Raw genomic sequence first — 24,308 nt, 5'->3', positions numbered from 1 at the left:
TGCAAACATGGCTATAGATCAATTCATGCACGCGTTTTATTGCTTCTATTTTACAAAACGTAACAAAATAACTGATTCTACTTTCTATTATCATTTGCTCTACAAAAGCTTACAATTACAACAAAAGAAAAAGTATTTCTAAAGGTTTCTAACAAATTTACTTGAATTTTTAGCTTAGATGTTCATTCGCATCTAGTCAGTGCTGTAGAACTAAATTTATCAGATGGGGGGGCTCTCTTGACGTTTTTGTTAATAGTGCCCTTTTAGATTTACCCATTTCAAAGGTAAAAGGGGGGCTCCTCCCCCAAGCACCTCCCCCCAACTTCTACAGCACTGCATCTAGTCCATTTTTACGCTTTTCATCAGATTGTGCATGTATTGTGTCAGAGTGAGTGCTATAAACAGACTACGATTATCGGCAAATTTTTCAATATAGCTCCGCTTCTGCTTCACACACAAAGCCAATTCATTTTCAAAAGAAAGCAATGGGGCACATCTGAATATATGAATAAATACCTTTCCAAATTAAAGTTCTAGCAACTTCTCCATTGGCTACATGTGTTCAGTCATGTGATGTTAAAGAGTTTACACCCAACATAAATTGCGAATCTGAAGAACTTATCGCTACCATCCCTCACAGGATCATTTTTCTCATGCATGCAAGCGGAGAATATTAAAACCTAACTCTTTGTACATGGTTTTGGAATAATAGAACACTTTGTATCATGTCCATCAAATGAAATGGACGAGCAAAACAAGATCGTGCGAGACAAAAGTATAGAAGAAAAGACAAAAACTTTTCATATCAAATTTGACAACGGTTAACAATGTTCAATTTTGATAGGGAAAGCTTTACAATAAAACAACACAATTAAAAGTATCAACACTCAAATATATTGTATTTCGCACACATGCTGTTTTTAAAGACTGATTAGAATAATACGTGTAGCCGTGCAAACAATCTCAAGTAATGCATTCAATGTTCATTTTCTAATCAGCTTCACTTTTCATAGGAGTAAAATGACTATCATATTCCCTCACACTTTTTTGAAAATCAAGTGAGTTCGTATTAGGATAGCTATTATTACGTACACAGAAATCCAGTCCACCCCACCCTCTCTTCAAAACAGACTTGCGCCCTTGGTTGGCCAAACTATAAATAGAAATGAAAGTAAAGCAGACTATGGTAATAGATCTATGAGTAATCATTGTGCATTTTAATGTTTTGACTTCAATCATTGCGAATGAAGATGAAATTGTCTTCATGTGGAAATGACTTTTGGAACAAATTCTTATAGATGAGTGATTTCATTTCTTGAAATGCTGGATTTTGTGAAATCTTTCTTCCTTTTCTTCCAGGAACTGGCGAAGAGCTTAATAAAGGGAATTACCCTAGAGGTAACGAAAGGTCCCTGGTAGTTACGAAAGGGTATTTCCCTGGTAGTTACGAAAGGGTATTCCCATAAACAGCAAACATCATACATAAAACAGCCTTATCTCTATTTTGAAGTATAAGAAGTGGAGAAGCTCGTCGAGTAAGAAATAACGTGAACTATTAAATTTAAAGAAAAAATAAAAGTCTTTCGTCAGCTTAATTGCTTGGAGATCCCATTAAGGTAAACTCACAGTATCTTTACATTTGACAAATATGGATTAACTTGAGTTTTGAAAGTCATTCGCAGGGCTTGATTATAGTGCAAACTTAACTGTCGTACTAAACATTCAAATGAAAACACCTCGATAATTTCGCTTAATCACATGAATCAAAAAAATTTCTTTGGGCAATAGGTTCTCTTTCCAACACAACCTGATTGTATTACAATGTCACATTTTTATCATGTTATTTTAGGAGCATAAAATGGACGGCAAGAAAACACCTATGGATCAACCTGCAAAGGCAAGAATCATGGCCGCTCAGGCCAAAACAAACGATGGGCGAATAGAAAAGGGAACTTTTGCTTCAAGAGCGCAGTCAGCTGCCGATAAAAATGACCCAAAATAAAAATCTGGCAATAATTTACGTAACCAAACTGACAGCAATTTCTCGGATATAATATACTCTCTTTTAGTTTTGGATTTTGTAGCATTGTTGTGTACTTATGTCAAATGTAATGTGGGATAATGGACAATTTGTTTGCATTAAATAGTTAAGATATAATCTGAGTAAAAAAACAATTTCTTCAAAAGGAGGGGGATAATTGCGCATGCGCTCTTTGAACGTTGGTTTTGTTTCGTACACTTTACGTAAACTGTTGAGCCAACATGTCAAATGTAATGTTACCAAAGCGTGCCTTTTACCAACGTCTATCTATACAACGATAGATATGATTTCACACATAATAATAGATTAATTGCCCATGAGCCCTTGTCACATGACTCACATCAACTTTTGTGATGCTCTAAAGCCCACGTTCGTTAGGTCAGCGGTTTTGTAACGCTCTAAAGCCCACGTTCGTTAGGTCAGCGGTTTTGTAACGCTCTAAAGCCCACGTTTGTTAGGTCAGCGGTTTTGTAATTGTTAACGAATATCATTTTTGATTCGTAACATCCTTTATTATACGCTGATGATTATGGAGACTCATTCGCTTATCAATAATTACATTAAGGTATTTTTTTTTTTGTGGAGACTAAGTTAGAACTTTGGAAATATTTCTGTCTTTTGTGTTCCACAAATGACGCAAAATTCATCTCAAATTTTCATCTTCTGGGACTAGGCTCTGCCTTGATAATGGTTAGAGATCAATTTTGCGTATTAGTATTAAATACGTCCAGAATTTTCATCAAAATATGTATATCTAAAACAACTAGATCAACAGCTTTTACTCCTATCGTCTTGTGAAAGATGGTAAATTGTGATAGAACGGAAGAAGTCTTAATGTTTCGTTGCTCGTTGTGCACATTAGAAGCTAATAGCCGCAGCAGAAGCCAAGTCAACTCATGTGAAATGGTAGCTCATGCGACAAAGAGTGAAATAGTCATCATTTATTGAATTAGTTTCTGATAGCAAAAATCGAATCAGCTGGAAAAACGTAGCTGTTGCTTAGATCATGCACCCAGATTACCTTGGCAATTTAGGTCCTTCGAAAGCAATTATTTCACAATAATAGTGAATTGTTTTATTGAAATCAAGACCTTTTCTAAACATTAGGTCCATTTGAATGGCTTTTGCAATTTTATTGGATGATTTCAATGTTATGAGTTAATTTTAAACACAAAAATATTATTTGATGCACTTTTTTCTCTTGAAAGTCAAAATGCAAAAGAATGACGAAAGAAATGCTTTGATGAAATCAATAAGCAAAGCAGTCGTTCTGTTTTTCGTTAACGTCGAATCCATTTTTATAATATAGCATGTATATATTGTCTTGGAACAAAGGTAGCATGTACATACTGTCTTTGAACAAAGAATGCAAATGATGTTTAAATTAAAGCATGTATAATATCGACTTTATTCAACTGACAATAATTTCTCGAGTTTAGGCCCAACTTCAAATATGTTGATTCCAATACGAAAGAAAAAGTTTACTCATGATAATATAAACTTACATACCATGGTTTCTAAACACAGTAATTGGATTTGAGTGGTATATCAGAGAGAAGCTCGGCGATAGTTTACAACCAAACTAACGCAATACAGAATGTTGACCTTCTTCTTTTTAACTTTCAGCCGACATGTGACAACGTCTAAAGTATAGAACGAGAATTTCAATGACAATATTTTGTCGGTGTTCCACTAACTGTTTTGAAACATTATACGCTCGACACAAAAAATCCTGAAAGACAACAGATGAACAAACATGGATGCAATTTATTTCTCCTTTGTTTTGACTAATCATTTTCTTATCATGTTTTGAAAATCTTTCTTACGCCAAGCTAATGACTTCATATTGACTGTTTTGCATAAAAGCTGTCGACATTTTAATTATCAGCGTTCAGTGCAACTGCATTTAAATGACTTAAATCAGCTTGTTTATAGTACAGGTGATTTTTTTTCTCCAATAAACAAAATAGAAATTTTGATTACGAGACACAAGCATATCTTTGGCGGTTTTTTTGTCCTATATTCGTGGTTCTTTTCTCCGCTAACAAAGACCTATATTCGTGGTTCTTTTCTCCGCTAACAAAGAGGCGCTGATTATCGCCGAGAATGGACAATTGACTATAGTCAACTTTCAGTGTCATTGAATACGCGTTTTGGATGAAAGGCATAGCTCATGCAGTAATTCATCCTGGATTGAAATTTTAAAAAACGGAAAAAACTGACGAGAATCGTAGCATTCAATAAACTGCACGTGATTTTATTTTCGCGCTTTGAATTTGAATTCAACAAAAGTACTTTCTATGACAAATAGCCCAGCTTTTCTAATTTCTCCCAAACGGTTAAAGACGAAGAGAATTTATTCCCTGTTATCAACTTGATATAGTGATTTCAAACCGCCCGCACTACGTTAATGTGTCATTAAATACAGTCAACACACGTTGGCAAAATCCCTTCACTCGCAAATTTTGAGACCTTCATTATTGTCATTGTGCTCCATCCTTCGTTTCATGTGATTTGTTTTTATAAGTCATCGCCATAGCAACGTTCCATATCAAATGTTGATTTATATACACAGTATTACATACACAAATCGCTAATTTCCTTTCAACGAAATACAATTTACTCACTGAGTATCCCTGGACTGATAAGTGTGATACCTAAAATGAACAGATGCTTCTAGAATTTCTTCTACTATTTCATATATTACTGCAATCAATAACAGCACCAGAGTAATGCAGCTGGAGAGGGGGATCGCTGTCAAGCTAACAAATTTGACCGGGGAGAAATTAACATCTGCTTTGCGTGGGTGGAATGAAAAATTGTAGAAAAAGCAAAGCAATAATCGATTGATTGAACGTTCGAATGATTTGATGACAGAAAGATTGTAAAAGAAAACAATAAATATAATTAAAATATAAGAATTTTACTACGTCTACCATTGTATATGTAAAAGTTGATTAAATAGATACTATAGTACTGTAGCATACCAAACTCAGTAACTTGAGGTGGGGAGCTCATTAATACATGCATGTTCCGTTGTACAAGTTCTTTGAAATCATAAATGATTTCCCCTCTCCCTCAATTTTCAAATTTCTTACGCCGCTACCACAGTATAGAAACATACAGCAGTGGTACTCCACTGTGCAACTTGGTGCTGTTTATTTGATTAGATTACTGGCTGCAGCTAGCCATCTCTGCCTTCCTACTAGCCACGAAAAGCAATTGACTGGCTACAATATGCTAATCACATGCGTAATAAAACAAAAAAATGCTATAGAGCGGGGCTACTGTTTTTGTCTATACTGTGCCTCTACTAAGGTGTCAAACGTATATTGTATGTGCATCGTAAAAGTATTCTTAAAATTTTCACCGATGAAAACTTTTTGTCATTTTCGAGTAAACATCTGTTATATTACTCTGACACCAAAATTTGCATACATAAATAGATAATAGTCAAAACAAAAAATGCATGGACAAAGTGGAGGTGTCATGTATGTAATTTAGCTGTTGCTGAACGCTTAGTGATTTTGCTCTGCGTGTAGCAACATAGCGTCAAAATAATCCAAATTTTCTTGCATTATAAAGAAGCTTTGTCATTTTCCTGGTAGGAACAAGCCAGTCCTTGCTGTAGTCAAATTTCAAGTGGTAATACAATTAAGAAGTTCTGTACTTGACATATTGTTCAATGTGTATATAGAAGGTAGTTATAGTACTAAGTCTACAAATTATTGTGCATCAAAGTTCGAACAACCTGCTTCTACTACTTCCTTGACGTACAAAGAGGGTTTATTTTTGTACGATTACTTATTTAATTGCTTTACATTCTACTAACGGAACTCGATTATTTACACTTGTAGAATCCTTTTTGACAAATGGCATCTTGGCGACGACGCCGATTCATGAGTTTGCAAGAAAACTACGAAAGTGATTCGGTTGCGGCAGGTTCTCAATTTGTTGTAAAAGTTATCGGTTCCACAAGTATTGATAAAGAGTCTGATAACGCCTCTTCCATTACAGACAGGAATTTCACTAAGATATATTCCGACTTAATGCTGCTTTTCTCCAGCGAGAACGGCAGTAAGCTTAGAATGGTGATCGATTTATGTGGTGCAGTGCTGTATAACAAAGAAGGTCAAGTTTTAAAAAGTTTCCGGATCTCAAATATCCGTGATATCGTATATTCTACAACAAGAGAGGAGTTCGCTCGGTACTTCATCATGATTGCTCGCGAGCAAAACGAACTGAATGTCAAGGCTCATATATTGCTTTGTGAAGATAAGCAAAAAGCAAAACTGCTGTATGAAACATTTGAAAAGTTGTTTGGATTATCTGCTGAAGAGAAAAAACGTCGAGAGACTGGGAAAGAAAATATTTTAAAGACCACAAGATCAACTCACACGGACAACGCAAACATCAAACGTCATTCTGTATCAGTCGATGGTCGATTGCCTAACCTTCGACAGCAAGTTTCATCGCAACAAAATGTGCGAAATAATGGAACAACACCTAGAATGTTTACTAATTTGGTCAGTAAAATGTCAATAATTGAGCCTGATTTAGATGACAGTTTTACCGAGCTTGCTCGTTCGCGTAGCTCATTTAGTAAATAGAAAAGACAAATATCATCAAATGGTAACTTAAATTTCAAACTAAAACCTTTTCACATAAAAAAGGTATACAATATTGGAATGGTCATATGGACGTATATTGTTGAAGAAGCTTATTCATGTATTTCACTTGAAGATACAATAACTCAGCATATACTTTAAAGTAAATTAATTTTGCACCAGTATCGTTCTTCAAGACAAGTCAACTAAACTATTTTTGCACGAGTATATATGGTCCTTGACAGCAAGTCTAGCAATTTCAATTAACTTTCCTTTGCACGAGTATATAGTTTTCGACAATAAATTCAAAACCTGTGAGCCCAATGAATTATGTCAAATCTAAAAACAACAATATCTACTACTAGCCCTCCTTCATCGTCCACCAATTTCACCCCAATATTGTATTGATCCTAACAACATTTCGTCGTGTATTAAGAAGGAACGGTTTTGCAAACTGATAACGAAAGCAAACCGAAATCGTCTCGGTCATTCTTAATTTTTATGTTAGCCATGTTGGTGGTCTGATACAAAAGAATATTTTATCTATGCTATTTGCATCTCCTGTATGCTGACGTGGGCGAGCCACGTACGTTGTTTTCAGTCACCTTAAGATGAGTGCAACCCAGCAATAAATAATAAAAGGTTTTTTTAAAAATGTATGAGCCTTGTGAATTTTCCCTGTATGCTGACGTGGCGAGCCACGTACGTTGTTTTCAGTCACCTTAAAAGAAGTGCAACCCAGCAATAAATATTAACAGGTTTTTTTAAAAAATGTTTGAGCTTTGTGAATTTTCCCTCTCATTACTATGTTTTGCTAAAAATAAGTAGTTTGTGTTGTGTTCTTGATTTGTGTTATATGCTAAATTATAAAATAGCCTTTTAAAAACATGGGCGCTGATTGGTCGAATGCACGAAAAACCGTGCTGTGATTTAAGAAATAAAAGATGTTTATTGTGTTTGCATGGGCTTATGCAAACCGAGGATACCTTTGGGAAAACTCGAGAGCAGATCAGTGCAACAGTGCAATCAGTTGCACAAGCTTATGCAAACAGAGCTCTAGACCAATGAGCGCACGCGTTTCATTGTGTTTGTTTGTAATTATAAGAAATAAAAGATGTTTACTGTGTTTGCACGGGCTTATGCAAACCGAACAGACCTTTGGGAGAACTCTAGAGCAGATCAGTGCAAGACGAGGGTTGCACATGTCGAGACGCCATTTTGCATAATAGAATTTGAAATAGCGTGTATACTTGCCAATATATTACCTCAACAGAACAGAGTTCCCTTAATTGTGTAGAGTTGATAGTAAAAAACTTGCATGATCATTTCAACCAAAAGTTGACTTGAATATAAAGATGTTGAAAACTTTCCAGAGACTCATTATGCAAAATGACGTAGAAAGTTGTATAGATCGGACATTACAAAAACTTCAATATTTCGAGCATGACAAGAGATATTCACAAACTGTTTTAGAAAATACACTGTCATTTTCAAAGTTATGATAAATGAAACTATAATTTAAGTAGTAGGTTCAGATTCGTAAAATATAAAATATGTACGCAACTCAGATAATTTTCACCCCATATTAGAATTTACTTCGAAAAATGGGTTGTTTTGTAAAACTTTGTTTATCCTTACTAGTAGGGTAATTGTTGTCCACCGAAATGTACTGTGTGGGATCTTATTAAAAATCCTATTATGTTTTGCTGTATTTTGTAAGAACTCCTTTAGCCTTTGTAGAAATTCTTATGCGAGTTTTCTAGAATTTTTATAGGAGTTCGAGTAGAAATTCTTCGAGAAATTCTTGCTCTATGTCTTATAGCAATTGTTGTAGGAATTCTTGTATGAATTCTTGTAGGATTTCATCTTGTAAGAATTCCTATAGGAATGCTTGTAGAATTTCTAAAAGGAATTCTTTGTAAGAATTCTTATAGGAATTCCTATATCTTCCTACGGAATCCTGTAGGTTGTTCCAATAGGCTCATGGGCCAACTTCCAATAGGATCCTATAGGAAATTTTAATAGGAATTCGTATTGGGAGTTTTGTAAGGGTCCATAAATGTCATTTATTTGTAAATGCTATAGTCTTATAAATCATTATGAAGTTGATCCAATTGCCTCTGTAGATAAAAGCAAGCGTATTTGCGTGATAAAATAAATGGTGTACGTATGGGTCATTTGAAATAGCAGTATTGAAAATAGTTTCACTTTAAAATAGCATCTCAAAATCCCATTATATATTATGATATATGTTATGATGTAAGACAACATTGACACTCGATCATAATATATAGTTGCAGGATTGACCAGACTAGACATGGCATTCTGAATAGAACAAGTTTAAAACCAAAGTCCACGTTTTAACCCCATCATTTTCAGGTGTGAGAGTTTCGTTCCTCGTTCAATGTTAAAATCTACTCAAATTATTTATGTGATCAAATGCGAGTAGAGTTATACTTCACTGATTTGTCGTGCATGGTTAGTCACTTAAATATAATTTAGCATTTAATCTTCCCACATACCATCTGTTTATGTTCCATTCGCGAACGTTTGTGAAGTTAGTATGAAGTCGAATTTCAACGTAAAATCAATAGCGATTAAATGGTATTTCTTCGCCTCGAGTAGTTTTAGTATAAACAACGAGTTCTTTTACGTGTATATGAAACAATTTCATTTCAATTCGAAACAAATTGGTTTTTCTAATTTGTTTGGTGTTCAACATTTGTTCATACCTTTGGTACTTCATATTGCCGATCGATATCAAGTGAGGATCTTGACCATGTGGATTGCGTCATTTGCTGCTGTTGCAAGCTGTTTGCTACCACTACTCCCGCTTGCTTATTCTCTGCCTACATGTTATGGTACGTTGCAAAGTGAAATGGATGGAGGTAAGATACTTTTGACTCTGAAGATGACTACCGCTAAGGTTGTCGAAACGTCAGTCAACAACAACAAAAACAGTCCTTCTCAGGACTTTATTAACCTGGACGATCATCATTTACAAACATATAACGATACTCCCGGGTTCAAACCATTTACTTTATAAGGATAATAGTGCTGTGTATAAAAAGCATTCCTGCAAATTGAGAGGGTGTGTATTACTGGTAAAGAGAAATTGATACAGTGCAACAAATTTACAAGCTGTTTAATTGAGCATAGACATTGAGAAGAGGCCGTTAGAACGCTCACTTTCGACGTCAAAAGAACTCCAGTCCTGACATAATACGCAGTGTATTTTCGTATTAGCATGATTCTAAGGGGCTGTTCACATAAGCCCAGCTAAACCGGGATTCAGTGAGGCGTGAAATGATTTTGAGGTATTGAAAGGAGTAAAAACTTGAAACGCAAAACTTACAATCTTTCTTATAAGTCATGAGTCATTTTAATTGTAATTTTCAAATCTGGCCTAATTATTTGTTTTCATTTTAAAGGTTTTGTGAATTTACAAATTCAGAACATAGGGAAATTGCTTAAATAACTTTTTTGTTGTGAAGGAATTAATCTTTTCCATTTGCTAAAATGATTAAACGCTTCGCTGAATCCCGGCTACCGGGCTCATATGAACAGGCCCTAAGAGCAATGCAAATTTCCTGCAAAAATAAGGAATGCTTTAGGGCCATTAAGTTCGGCGTTAGAACGTAGATTTCGCGAGGAAGGTTGTGCATGTATTTAGTTGTGCCCGACTGATATCTTTTGAAAACCAATTCACCTTCTCAATAGTAATCAGTCAAGCACAACAGAACATTTGATTAAACAATGAACGTTTTACCTAAAGACATAACACGAAATCAGTGGGGCCTGGTAAAAATGTTCTAGAAAGATCGATAATTGTGAAGGCTTGCATTCATATATGCACATGTTATGTTGTATTAGGTTCCCTTGAAATTTTGAAATCCATTGTTTTCTTTTGATATATAACAATAATATATTAATACACCTCTCTCTGAAACCCAAGACTGTGAATGTTTCATTGTTTTTATTGTAGTAAATGGAACAAACTCTTCAGTTCATAACAACCGCGTTCCATGGCTCAGTAATATATACGTAGTGATGACTGCATATAGATCGTCCCTAACATTGTTGGAAGGCATCCTGTTTCCATTAATAAGTGCTGCAACTTTATCATATCTTGCTGAAAACAGAAATAGTTATGGTCTATATTTCGCCTGGAAACATATTGGTGCAAGTACGCTGTTGGTTTTGAGTGGTGTTACGTCATGGATCGTAAGAATAAAAATTTGTGACCGTGAAAGTTACGGTTATTTTACTGTTTTTATCATATCTGCATTTTTCATTGTCTTATCGAAATTCTCTTTGGCTCACTTTGTGTTTAAGTACGATGACACTGACCGCAAAGTCAACTGGAGCGGTGTATCTAATGTTTTTTCAAATGGCCATAATGTTTATATATTCATTTTGGTATTTTATATTGGGGTATGCGTTTCTTTCCAATCTTTCTGGGAGTTTTGGTATTTGGATGGATTAGAAGCAAGTCCTCTAGTCATGGTAGGAGCAGGCTTAGTTCGTCGACCACTGTTGGCAGTGTGTATATTTAAGTCGTGCAAGGTCATGCAAAAATTAGGTGAATTACCGACAGTCTCCATTGGATTCTTTCTCTTTACTGCTGCATTCCTGGCTTTATCATTTGTTCGTGTGTATTGGTATGTTCTTGCAATCGATATTTTACATAGTGTTGGATTTGGATTAGCTTACAATGCGTTAACTATTCGCTTATCCAAGATTGGATCTAATGCTAATATTGGATTACTGCTAGGTAAATATTTTCACAATTGAATTCATTTAGATATTCACTCTTGATTGACCTGCACTTCATTACCAATTAGTATTTAGCTAAACTTCAGTTTAGCGGATACAAGAGGTACTTGCATGGAGAGCGCAGGCTCGTCTAGTTATTTTGGCAAGAAACACATTTAGATCGTTAGAAGCACATAAGGAGCTATTAAATTTAGTTTTAGTCTTCCAAACGGGGTTAAGGACAGGGTTAGTGTTAGGGTTATCGTTTCCACTTAAGAAAATCTCCACGGAATATATAATTTTCCAGGTCGCACGTGCTTTTAATGGACGAAATGCACAAAGTTGAAAAATTTCTACTTCAATAAGCAATCAATTTTTCCACCGAAAATTTGACAACATATCTTGCTCTACTTAGCGCATATGCAACCTGTAAAATTATACGTTTCTTGGAGAAATTTCGAAAATGCTTTCTCAATCGTAGGGATCGAAGAAATGTGCTTTATGTTCGGACTCGATAGTGGAGCGTCACTCCTGGGCCTTCTGTTTCACTCAATCGGCAAACAAAAAACGCTCCTTGCCATTGCTGTGTCCACTTTAATCATGTCGATCATATTTCTGTTGTATGTCAAGTATTGCTCTGAGTCTGAAGAGTCTGAAAAATACGAAAAAATTGCTGTTGATGAAGAAGATGATGATAATAAAATTGAATTGGAGACAATTGTTGAAAATGATGAATAATGTAAATTAAAGAATGTTTTTCAACCAAGATGCATTGCACACTTTTGTTTATGTTTACATACGTATATCGTTACTTTTTGTGTTTGTGGCACACTGAATTAAATTTTGTCATTCACTATGTTGTCTAATTTATCTGAAAAGTTAGAAAAAACACTGATTAAAAACTCCATTTCACATTATTTCATATGGTATGTCTAAGTTTAATGGACAACAATAACAAAATCCGCCATTTTCTCGACTCAAAAAATGGCCGCCACCACGGTTGACACACATTCTTTAATGCATGATTTTAGTGCCAAGCAATAAAAGTACACCGCTTTTTATATTTAAAATTTGTTGATTATCAGAATAGTAGTCTTAAATATGTAAATTTCTAAAATAAAAATAATAAAATGTGTGCACTTATTTATCTATACAATCTATATAATCTATACAATCAAATAAAACGTGATCTATATGATCTATGTGATCTATATGATCTATGTGATCTAAAATATGATCTATACAATCTAATAAAACGTGTGCACTGATTGATCTATACGATCTATATATGTTAACTGTTCAGGGGGTTACACTGATCAGCTCTTAAATTCTCCCAAAGTTCTCCTCGGTTTGCCTAAGCTTGTGCAAAAGTGGCACAAGCACTGTAAACATACTTTATTTTTTAAATGAAATTAAAATTTCTTTAATTACCGCATACTGAAGTAATGGCGGAAGATTTTGGTCACTCTTGCTTATAGGTCTTGCGACAGTTTTTTCAAACTTTGGGTCGCACGATAGACGCTCGTTTGATGATAACAGTCGCTCATCAATTGATTTCAGTTTGATGATAACAGTCGCCCATCAATTAGATGCGAAAAAGCAGTGGCATAGATAGTGAAGAAAGAAGGGCTCACCCCCGATGAACAGAGGCAATGCCTTCGCAAATGGGAGAAATCAGGATAGAAATTAAGACGGAAGGGGTGATACCTAGTTGTCTACTTATACTACTACCATGTAATTTCAACTGGTTTAATCCAAAACTTGTTTACAACTTTTTTTAAAGTCTAACAGCAGAGAATATTACCTACAGTGGCTACTAAGCGCACTTTGACACTTTGGTTTGGGAATTTATTCACGTCCTAACGTTCTAACGACTTTATTTACGTCCTAATGTCCTAACCAAGAATAGCTTTAAAGTCTTATGTTTATGTCAGTCAAATCTGAAATAATGGAAGGGTTACAGACATAGAAATCGACTTCAACATTTTGTGCACATGTCACCAAGACGAATGAAATTAGCATTACAATATTCTGTTTAAAGTATTATGTTTTGACACATTAAATTTACTTCAGTAATGGTAATGTTTGTGCTTATTTAGTTTGCAGCCATTAAAAATCACATTTTTCTTGTAGCAAATAACTTCCAGCAAATTACGGAAATAATTTATATATGAATATTTACCCCCTCAGCAATGATTCACTTATGACACAGATTCAATTATTAATTGCTTACAACCCTTTGTCAGAATTGATTTCAATAAAGACCAATAAAGTAGAACAGGCATGTATAAATATTACTCCCCCCCCCAATTATTGATCTGTTGCCTTCTCTGAAAGCGTATCTTTGCCATAAACGTACAGTAAAATTAATGTTCATGGCTTTTGAAATGCACGAAAAATTTTAATAATTCCCTTGCTCTTAGTAAAGGCAGTCAGATGGAATGAAAAGTAGTGCTGATTCAGCACTTTACATTTATTTATTTTTTCCTTGATAGCAACATACCGAGTTTACCGAAGGTGATTGAGATTATATAGTTTATCTCTGTATTGTACATTATTACGCTGTTTTTGAGAAATTGTAAAAATTTTGTCTCTCGAACCTTAAGATGATGTCATCTTTCATTAAAGTCCTTTAACTCAAGCCTTTTGATGATGTCATTTTTTATTAAAATCTATTGACTCAAACCTTAAGATGATGTCATCTTTCATTAAAGTCCTTTACTTTGTTTGTGTCAATCACTAGGCAACAAATTTTATTACTATTAAAGTTTACACATTTACTTATAATATGAACACAGAATCATTTTCAGTTGCGACTACGAAACTCATTTTCTAGACACTTCACTGCCTTATTATGAAATCAGATAACTCTACTGTCAACACAACAACTCTAAGATGCTGTTTTACAAAAAGACTAAAGCAAGTGCCATCGTTTGAATAGAGTAACTCACATTCTCGACCTGACTACCACATCCTTGCACCATACCACATCGAATACATTTCCATGGAAATGTTAGAAGACATATGGATGGGAAAAAATGCAGAAGCTCCTACTAACGAATGCATCGAAAAATGACCAGCTCATTTACACACGGTCACTTACATACCTTCTTACGTAATTCAGTCCCAGATCCCAGCTTATTCCTCCGATATTAACCTTGGTTGCTACACAACCTGATAAAAGCTTTCGAGCTCCCTGCTTGATACGCTTGGCATTTAAATCATCAACTCATAATTGAAAACTAGCAAAAGATTATGGATTACTATGAAAATATAACAAATTTATTGTACACACAAAAAAATAGATATTAGAGGGGGCGCACGAGAGTGCAACAAAAATGAAAAATTACATGCCCTGATTAGAGATTATGGTCCTTCACTTCTCATTAATTCATGTTACTCTTACAAACAGCAAATTATAACCTATATACTTTGTAGTATTGGAATGTACTTTGTAAAGTAGTGGTGGAATTGTACATTCAACATGCTAAATCATATTTATTATAAATTAGAAAAATAAAGAGTTAGTACTCAAGAAGTTTTCCGTTTAAATGCCCATTTATTTAGTTTTCCGTTTAAATGTCCATTTAATTTTGCTACATGACTGTTTATTTGCCGAGCTCGAAGACTCATCCTCCGAGATATCTTCTGAGTCACCTCTATCTAATAAGCATTTAGTATCTTCAGGTGGACAGGATTTTGCAGTGGATTTTCCTTGAAGTAGTGGCTTCGCCTCATCCACTTCTTTTTCTTTTGCACCTTTCGTCCCACGAGCAATATCACAGGAAAGTTCTATTGCACCAATTTTACTTTCACAGTGTAGTACGTGAGCAATAGCTGAGTTTTCGGTTGGCGAAGTACACACGACAATTACAGCCTGTGGATATTTTACATGCTTGTATGTATCGCAAACTGATTGGATGCTTGCCAGAGGTATGGCAATATCGATATCATAATTTACGAGATTGCGAAAATGGAGATCATCATAACCAACAATTGCTAGAAAGTCAGCAATCTCAACATCTTTCTTATATTTTGAGTATGCATCTTCGAGTATGTCGTCAATGTTTACGGTGGAAATTTCAATCTCCTGTTGCCCAATATAAGTAATTCGAAAGCTCATTGATCTACCCTGAAGTCGTCTTCTTTAGGAGTTCTCGGGAGCAAGGAAGACTTTGTGATATTTATTTTAACCACTGACTACTTTGATGGCTGGTAGCGTACTCAACTAGACTTTTATAGTTTTTACACTCGCTATGCAAATATTTTCGTGTTTACTGACCATGAGAACGATAGATTTCTAACAAAATGATAATAGAATCTTTTAGAATTTACATATATAAATGAATTAGATTGTTTGTGTTTGGAAGGCTGTTTTTCTCGAGTGCTTTTAGACAACAACAACAACAATGCTTAACCTCTCTTGGGTTAAATCTGCATGCAAAAAGACGTAATACAATTTAACTCTTCTAAAGCAGGAGTGAATCTGCATGTTGGCTATGCAGATATTGGTTGCTCACATCTATTGTCCCGAAAGTATGTTATTTTACTTACTATACAGGGTATCTCTAAAAAGCTGCTAAGCTTTGAAACCAGCCGGCATTTAGAATTGGTATGATTCTGCAGTAATTTATCCCAAAAGAGCCGTAAATGCAATTGAATACACTAAAGCCTAGTTTTCACTATTGACATAAGCACAAACGATAAAACAAAGCAAAGCATATTCTCAAGAGATTGGAGGAAATAAAAGAAAGTCTTTTGTCTTTTTTGTCTTTATCCTTATGTCGCTGAGGCCACTGCAAATTGAAAATTCCTTAACATTAAATCCTCAAAGAAGATCACTTAATTACGGCTGAATCATGCGAAAAAATTCTTCGGCAGTTGTAAGTAAAACATATTTCTGCAGTTGCAATCGCTTGAAATTCAAGAATTTAAAAGAAAGCAAAGATTAAAAACAAAATAGCAAGCACTGTTTTTTGGGTGAACTGTTAGACCCCGTAACGAGGCTTTTCTGAGCCATTCATGGTTTGAAACCATTCTCTTGAGATCTACCAAACAATGTTGCTCGTTCACGTCGGCTGGTGCAAACAAAAACACTGATAAAATATTGTTTTGTATCACATCACCAACATAGCTGAATTGCAAGTCAAGAATAGAGAGCAATGAAATGAGACCGAATTAGAATGTATCGTCAAATATTTAAAAGTATATTATTATTAAGTAATAGTATAATAACAATGTTTAAAATATCCATGATATTTTTCAAACTACTAGCTTGAAAAAGAAAAAGAAAGAAAAAAAAGGGACAGTCAGGTGTAAAGACAACTTTCCCAATAACCTATACTCTAAAAACATCCTGGTTAAAAATAACCAGGATGGGGTTAAATCTTAACCAGGAAAGTATTCCAAGTGGGACCAACGCAATCCTGGTTATTTTAACAAGGAATCGGGGTTAAATTAATTAACCCTTATTCTGGTTAAATTCAACCACGACCTAATGTTAAAATTTTGACTCTTGTCCCAGTTAAAATTAACTAGTTGCCTTGTTAAATTCCTGTGCGATTCTTAGTGATTCATTGAGAGAGTATATTTATGCTCAAAAAGTACATTTATTTAAAAAAAACATTGCACAGACACAACTCACATTTAGTAAAAACTACAAACAGAAGATAGACAAGTATCATGTGTATTAACAACAGGTACATGCAATAGCTGGAGAAGTTTAGATTTATATCAATATATTTTTAGCGTCAATGGTCTGATTACTTTAATGCTGCTCTCATTGCAACAACAGCAGGTGTAGTCTTCTGTTTTCTATGGTCCTCAATGCCATACAAAACCTTTTGTATAAACTCCCACGACGAACAGCTCTGCCATGAGTAATTAACATCAAGTACGTAAAATAGTTTAAAGCAAACATCAATTGCCCTCACAAGATTAGGCTGCTCCAAGCCCTGGCTTTCGATTATAACGAACACTTGCGTTGGGTTGCATTGACTACCAATTGCTAAAACAAACGGCCATCTTGAGGCTGTTTCTAAATATTTAGTTATGTTTGTACCGACCTAAAAATAATTAAACAGTGGACTTGAGACTTTACATCAAATACACGAGTTTGATTATGCGTCTACTTATATGGTGTATCTAAAAGTGTCAATATATAGCTACTGTTGGAAGAAATGATCAGAAAAAATAAAATAAAAAAACTAAGCCAAATTTTTAGTGATTTTGCTACTTTATTGTTCTCTAGCAGGGCTGGTACCGAAATTTTTGACAATGGTGATGATCTAGCATTTTGTGCAAAACAGTCCATGCATATATTGACTTTCGTCTTTTTGTAAATAATTGATTTTTGTCACTGTTTCATAGGACTTAAGGAAAACTTTCTCAGGGAAAAAAATGCTCATATTTTCAAACATTTTACTGACAACAGCACGAGACAATGCTATAAAGTGCCAAAAATCAATAATGCATGGTTTTGTTATGTCTTTTTTTTGCAATGGCAGCAATCTTGCTTTAATGCGGGGGGACAAACATATTCATATACTCATACACCAGTCTAATTTCTTTTCAAAACAATTTCCCTTGCAAAAGAAATCAGGCTGGCATGACAGAATATAAGAATATGGTCCCCTTCAATTAAAAATGGATTGACGCCCGTGCTTTTTTGAGAAATTTGTATTATTAGGTACTGTGAATAAGTTATGAAAAGATTTTAATGGATAACGGTTGGCAATCGATAAAAGCACATAATGCTTCATCAGTTGTACACCTCTTTTTATTCTTTCTTCCAGTAGGAAAAACGCATGGAAGGAGACCGATCGCAGCATTTCTTTTCTCTTCATCTATAAAGTAGTTTATAAATAAAAGTCAGTGTTTTTGGAGTTTAGATGAAGAAAGTATTTCATGTATCGCATATGTTTCATGCATCATGTAACCATTTTTGCAATTTTTACCGGAATTCAGGTTTCTTGTTGCAATATTCAAGTATTTTGTCCATTTTTTTTGTTTGTGTATCTGCGTAACAAATTATTTTCTCCACTGTTTCTTGTGTAAATCGCGGAAAAAGATTATCTGCGACATCTGGATACAATGTTGCATAGTCTATTTCAACCTGAATAAATTTTTGAAAAACATTTGGTTAGCCGTACAAGATGATGTATAACGAAAGAACGTCTAAGAATTTTCTTTACCGTGCCAGGGACATCAAGAAGACGAGGGTATTCTTTCATAACCTCTCGTATTGTAAGTTGTGGCGTTTTTCTAATCCATTCTGATCGATTTAAGACGGTCTTCTGCATATAACTTTTTAGGGTTGAGATAGGCTCCCAGTTGTCTTTCATCCCCTGCTTCATTCCAGCATGGTCAGATTCATTTAAGACTGGCTCTTTTTAAGAAAAAAAAGCAAATTTTCTACAAGCACCATCAAATAACTTCTAATATCTATTTAATTGATGAATTTAACCTGGTAGAGATCTTGTCAAGTGTTTTAGAGAAGTTGAAGTTGAGCCAAAGTCTTGTTCAGTCTGACGGTGTTTTATGCTCTTTCTCCTAACATTTCTAAGCCGTTCTTCCAACCACCCTGTAGCAGAATGAATTCCCTTTCCTGGCGTGTACCAAGCTTCCTAAAAATTGAAAAAGTGATCACGTACAAGAAAGAAACAAACATTTGTAAAATAAATCATTTGATTCCAAATCAAAAGTTAAACGTAATGAGAAACACGTACATATCCTTGACCCTCTTCGTCTTTAAGGAAAGGAAACTGCTCTACCACTGCCTTTGCCATTTGGATTTTGATGTCTGCACGAGGCCTGTATTTTAGAATTATTAAAATTTTAACTTGGATGTTGAACAATTCAGAACTTTTACGGTAGCGTTCATGTGTACTTATGACGTCATTGTAAATGTAAGCAATGTCAAATTTCGGATTTTCAATCTCACATTATGATAATTTCATAGAAACATTTTGCTTACTTCCTCTAAAAAATTTACCTTTTTCTAAAAAGTATAAACATTTACCTTTTTTTCGAACACGATGCTTCATTGCTAAAATCTCATTTTACTATTGTGTTAATTTGTACAACTCTTTGATTTTCTATTTTTACGATTTTTTACTGTTACGATGACATCATAGGTAGACTTACATTTTGCAGTAGAAGTGGTGAATTTAGTCTTTCATATTTTCACAAACCTTTCTCCAAACTGAATAATTATGTAATCTGAACCATCTTGATTCTGCTTTTTCTGCTAAATTTATCCGTATCCAGTTCGCAAATCACTTGAACACCAACTTCGGACTCTTCTAAAATCGATTTGATATTCTTTAAAAAAGAAAAAGATAAAAAAGTGTGTTTGATGTTTAATTGCTCTACACGTGTTAATGCTTACAAAATCATTCCTGGGTTTCTTTCTCGATTAAAAAGTTTGAGCCCCCAAAGCTCTCAAATATAGACTGATTTGCTGCTACTGAACGCTTTGCCTCGTTTTCGTTTGGCTGACAAGTGAACTCGGGACTTGAAGATGCCTATATTGGATAAAATAAATAGCATCAATAGAATGTTTATATTGTTCAATGTAATTTAGTGTTTAATTTTAATAAGTGTAATTGTACAGTGAAAATGTGTAAATGCACTCTGAAAAGTGTAGTTGAGGGTAACAAAGAAAAAGGTCGTTTTGTTTCTCTTTATAACAGCAGCTAAAGAAATGTGTTTGTACAGACATAAGTCACACATATTTGTAGAAGATAACAGTGATGGACTTTTTTATTATTGGAAAATATTTCTTTGAGTCATCATAGTTAGTAGCCATGTAATCCAGCAACTGTCTTTTCTCTGCTTGTAACATGGTATATTCACAGCTGTACACAAAATACTTTTGTTCTTAATTCCGCCTTGCAAAAACTGAGTTATAAAACTATTCGGTACATTTGTTAATGAGCCTTAACTCTGAAACTTTTATTTATGTTTTTGTGATAATTAGCCTATTTTTTGTCTAAAGCTTGCGAGTTTTTTCATTTTATGTCCCTGGTGCTTTCTTTTTGTTTATTGATATTAAATTTGTTGGTTGTCATCAGTCATATATACCTTCACTGATGTCATTTCGAGAATTTTGGCGTACGATTGTTTAAAGTTTTCGTCGTAATGTTATCGGGCAAAGAAAAAATATTGAGTTGGTTTGAGTTTAAACTATGTTTGTTAACTGTTCAAATTATGTTACTCAAGGCAATTTGTAGTTTTGAATCTCGTAAAAGGTGGTAAAAACACCTAAAGCCAATAATATCTCATGTTTCTTTGTACGTACAAACTTATCAACACTTTGAAAATCGGCATTGAAACAACAATATGTGAATGAAACTATAAAAAACTGCTTTTAGATGTTTGTTCTCTCTTTGAAATTACGGTTGCTATGGCGTTGCTAGGTAGGCTTTTCGTGTACCGATTCAACTGTCCAAATTCAGAATTAAGATAGCATTGGTATACCTGAAATTTGATTTTTTTCAATAGTTTGATTCGTGGTCCAATAGGAATCCTCATCTCCTTCAAGTTTCTTCGTTTAAAATGAGAAAGGCCTCCTCGTCAACCATATTTTCTAAAAAAATGCAATTCGAAAAACATCCGTTTCAAGAACAAAAAGCTAAAAAACAAAAGAATACAGCTAAAGCTAAGTACTAAATAATATAGACACTGCATTTATTTACCTTCAAAAACATCTTTCAAGCAGGAAAGATTCCACTCTTCAAGTTTTTCTCTAACCCAATTGTCCATAATCTTTTTTTGATGCGGCTGAAACTTTGTAGTAGCACTTGTTGGTACAGTTCACACGAGAAAGAGTAAAAAAGGCGGGAAAACTGCAAATCGAAATTTGACAATCGTTACCTATCGTCAAATACCGTAGGGTGCTCGCTAGTGTCACGTGACTATTCATTGAGCATGATCGTCGATTATCGTTCGGTTGATTATTGTCGTTCGTGGTATTACTATGTGTAACTTTGTATTTACCTGCTTGTAATTCGAAGCTTCTGGCTTTTCATATTCTTCCAGAGAAGATTTTGGTATTACAGTTATATTCAAGTCTATAATACTGTGAAATGGTTGGTGACAATCGATGATGTAAACAATGTCGTATTTTGATTTGTGGCGACAGTCAGGCAATAATTTTCTCATCAACTGAATTTCGTGGACCAAATGGCATTCTTTGAATAAGCTAAGCTGCTTTTTGTCAGTACAAAGTGTTTGAAGATAATAATTGACGGTGTTATAATCAGTTATAATCATGGAAATTCTTTATTATATGAGTTGAAAGTATATTTAATTCAGAAGGCTGTTTTCCTAAATTTCAATGTTTGTAGTTAACTGTTCTACTAGCTTCACTGATCTTTATAATGATCAGGTTCTGATGCCTGGTGAAGCTAGTTTCAGGCCAAGTACCTCACAAGTCTCGAATACAAGGGTGGCGAGGATTGATAATAACTAGTAAGATGGAACAAATATTTATAAATGCCTGTTTTACTGTGTTAGTTTCTATTGAAATCAATTGCCATTAGAGATTACATAACAAAAATATATGAATTTTGGCATCCCAGTTATCAATCCTCTGTTGCCCTTACTGTAATCACAGTTTATACTTTATCAAGCATGTAGTGTGACTCTATCATTCAGCTCTTCCTGTGTGACTTGTCTACAAAGATAGTAAATTATTAAAGTTGTCGTGCATTTCAAAACTCATATAAATTGTCATGAATATTTATAGCTCCGAGACAAAGTGTTGTGCTTTTGGAGATTGTACCTAGTATTAAGACAAACACTACTTACCATGAAGACAGTGTACTTTAGAATTGAGATGAAATTATATTTTGTGAAACTATATTTAATATATTATTGTGTTTTATAGTCAAGTGTCTGTCTATTTAACTGTTCTTCTCTTAGCTTCTCAGACCTCTATCAAGACCAGGCTCTTATGGGTAATGTTAGTTTGACGACAAATCTTTTAGGTCTGCCATCACAGTTTATAAAGGCTTTAGCATAGACTCGAAACGATTATTTAGCTCTTGCTGCGTGACAAGTCTCCCAAAATTGTCAATTTTTCAGAGGGTCAATCATTCCAAAATTGTAGTTTAGATTTCCATGAGTAAATTTATAACTGTCAGGTACAAAATGGAGTGCTTGAGGAGATTGCAACTGGTATTTGGTGCAATAACTTAAAACACTTACAACAATCATAATTGTTCGGAAATACACTGATTAGAATTACACTGATTATTTTTAAATATTGTAGCTAACACATGGTTGTTTGCTAACTTTTAAATTTCAACACCAACAAAGCTGTATCGTTGATGAATGCAGCTACTAATGTTATTAACTCTGATGGAAACATACTTGTACTTTAGAATTCTCATCACTGGTTTTGATCTAAATCTTTATTAGATGAAAATATGACTTTTTCACTGAACATTTATTGCCTAAGTTCAAAGTGTCGAGCGGTTCTCGTACTTCTCGATCAGCCATTTTTCTTTCCCCATTTCATAAAAGCTTAACAAAGCAGTTGCTCTCAGTCTCAGACGACAGGGTTTTCTTCATTATTTATCGCAGATGGCGGTGCAACCCCGGAATTCGCACAGGGTTGTTTCGTTTGCTATGATGAAACGATCAAAAGAAACGTACGTATTCTCAACTAATTATTTAAGATCAATGGTGTTTGTCCAGACTAGTGCTTCGCTTTTATCACTCGGAGGTTGTCATGAGCTGCATGCAATATACTAGTTGTTTTCCCCACTCCTTAAACAAATGACAGCATTTAAATAGCGTTTTCCAACGATTGGCATCTTCTCAAATTTTCTAAATATGTATATCGGCACCCGAAAAAGTTTGTTTTATTTTTTTTCTTTCTGTAAAAGCATTAATGGCGCAAATTATAAACAAATTTTGATTATTTCGTCCCGAAAATTAGTGAGCCGCCATTTGGGATTTTTTCTTAACCTGGATCCTGGTAGTTCAGTGTTGAACTAAAAATTAACCAGGATTTTAACCAAAATCTGAGTTAACATATTTGGGATTGAAATTCGTTCAACCAGGATTTTTTAACCAGGATGTTTTTAGAGTAATATATAGGTCAATATTTAAAGTGTGTTCGCGAGTTGAGGCAGATCGACTTCCTCGTATCGCGGTAATTGCTGACCTAACAGTGCGAAAGACAGTTTACAACGCATCCACGCTAGCGTGATGCCATATTGCAGCTTTCTCTTTTGTGCCAGCAGATCAGCTATCCGTTTAAGTAATAGTATAGTTTTGCTGCAGTCTTTAAAAACTTTAAAAACTTACTCGTACATTTTTATCCGTTACTGCTCTCGAAACTCTGCTATGACCAATACGTCATCAATTTTCTAAGCTATGCACGTGCACCGATCGCGTACCTATTTTAAGTTAGTCATATATTTTACTATTTTTTTCCAAGATAAAACATGTGAAACCAGATAACTCTTTGTCAACATGACAAACTTAAATGTTGTTTCAACGACAGACGTATGCCAGTTCATGTTTTTTTTTGCAATGGTAAAGCATGTTTTTTACACAGCACCTCTTGTATTATTTGTAAAAAGCTTTCTAATTTATTTAGCTTCATAAAACCGGGCGTTTTAATCATCAATTCAAAGTGCCAATTTTTGTAATAGGTTCATGCGTGTTCATTTAAAGTATAATATATTTATTATGTAAAGTTTTTTACATAAAAAAAAAACAAAAAAAATATTAAAAGGCCCGAATATGCATAAAAAATGAATAGTTCCATGTTCTGATAAAAGATTATGGTCCTTCAGTTCTAAAAAAATTTATTATTTAACAATTTCAAGCCTGTAAATGTAGTTGCGAAATAAAATATCCAAAATATCACACCGCATTACTTTTAAAAT

At 34.4% G+C, this 24,308-nt stretch overlaps 2 protein-coding genes and 2 long non-coding RNA genes across 6 annotated transcripts; 2 read left to right on the top strand and 2 right to left on the bottom strand.

Annotated features, from left to right (window-relative positions):
• Positions 1–776: 776 nt before the first annotated feature.
• Positions 777–4,714, bottom strand: LOC124454758. 2 transcript variants are annotated; one of them, XR_006951601.1, is made up of 3 exons: positions 4,669–4,714; positions 3,551–3,684; positions 777–1,153 (listed from the first exon to the last, which is right to left on the bottom strand). It is a non-coding gene; the product is annotated as an uncharacterized LOC124454758 (long non-coding RNA). The 2 variants fall into 2 exon arrangements; XR_006951600.1 differs by lacking the exon at positions 4,669–4,714 and having other exon boundaries at positions 3,551–3,832.
• LOC124454757 lies at positions 1,460–2,158 on the top strand. The gene is made up of 2 exons (XR_006951599.1): positions 1,460–1,616; positions 1,850–2,158. It is a non-coding gene; the product is annotated as an uncharacterized LOC124454757 (long non-coding RNA).
• Positions 4,715–5,539: 825 nt separating the features above from the next.
• On the top strand, positions 5,540–6,972 carry LOC124454765. 2 transcript variants are annotated; one of them, XM_047005521.1, is made up of 2 exons: positions 5,540–5,686; positions 5,899–6,972. In XM_047005521.1, the coding sequence occupies exon 2, from the start codon at positions 5,914–5,916 to the stop codon at positions 6,649–6,651; it is 738 nt and encodes a 245-aa protein (XP_046861477.1). In that variant the 5' UTR covers positions 5,540–5,686; positions 5,899–5,913; the 3' UTR covers positions 6,652–6,972. The 2 variants fall into 2 exon arrangements, with proteins under 2 accessions (XP_046861477.1, XP_046861476.1); XM_047005520.1 differs by having other exon boundaries at positions 5,542–5,741.
• A 10,193-nt stretch (positions 6,973–17,165) lies between these two features.
• LOC124454171 lies at positions 17,166–19,211 on the bottom strand. Its single transcript, XM_047004979.1, has 4 exons — positions 19,131–19,211; positions 18,869–19,028; positions 18,597–18,790; positions 17,166–17,468 (listed from the first exon to the last, which is right to left on the bottom strand). The coding sequence occupies exons 1-4, from the start codon at positions 19,188–19,190 to the stop codon at positions 17,166–17,168; spliced, it is 717 nt and encodes a 238-aa protein (XP_046860935.1). The 5' UTR covers positions 19,191–19,211.
• Positions 19,212–24,308: the final 5,097 nt, after the last annotated feature.

Source organism: Xenia sp. Carnegie-2017, unplaced genomic scaffold (genome assembly GCF_021976095.1).
Source record: "Xenia sp. Carnegie-2017 unplaced genomic scaffold, XeniaSp_v1 HiC_scaffold_3, whole genome shotgun sequence".
In the NCBI taxonomy this organism is placed as follows: domain Eukaryota; kingdom Metazoa; phylum Cnidaria; class Anthozoa; order Malacalcyonacea; family Xeniidae; genus Xenia; species Xenia sp. Carnegie-2017.
The sequence above is the reverse complement of the archived record's forward strand: the minus strand, read 5'-3'. Positions and strand labels throughout refer to the sequence as shown.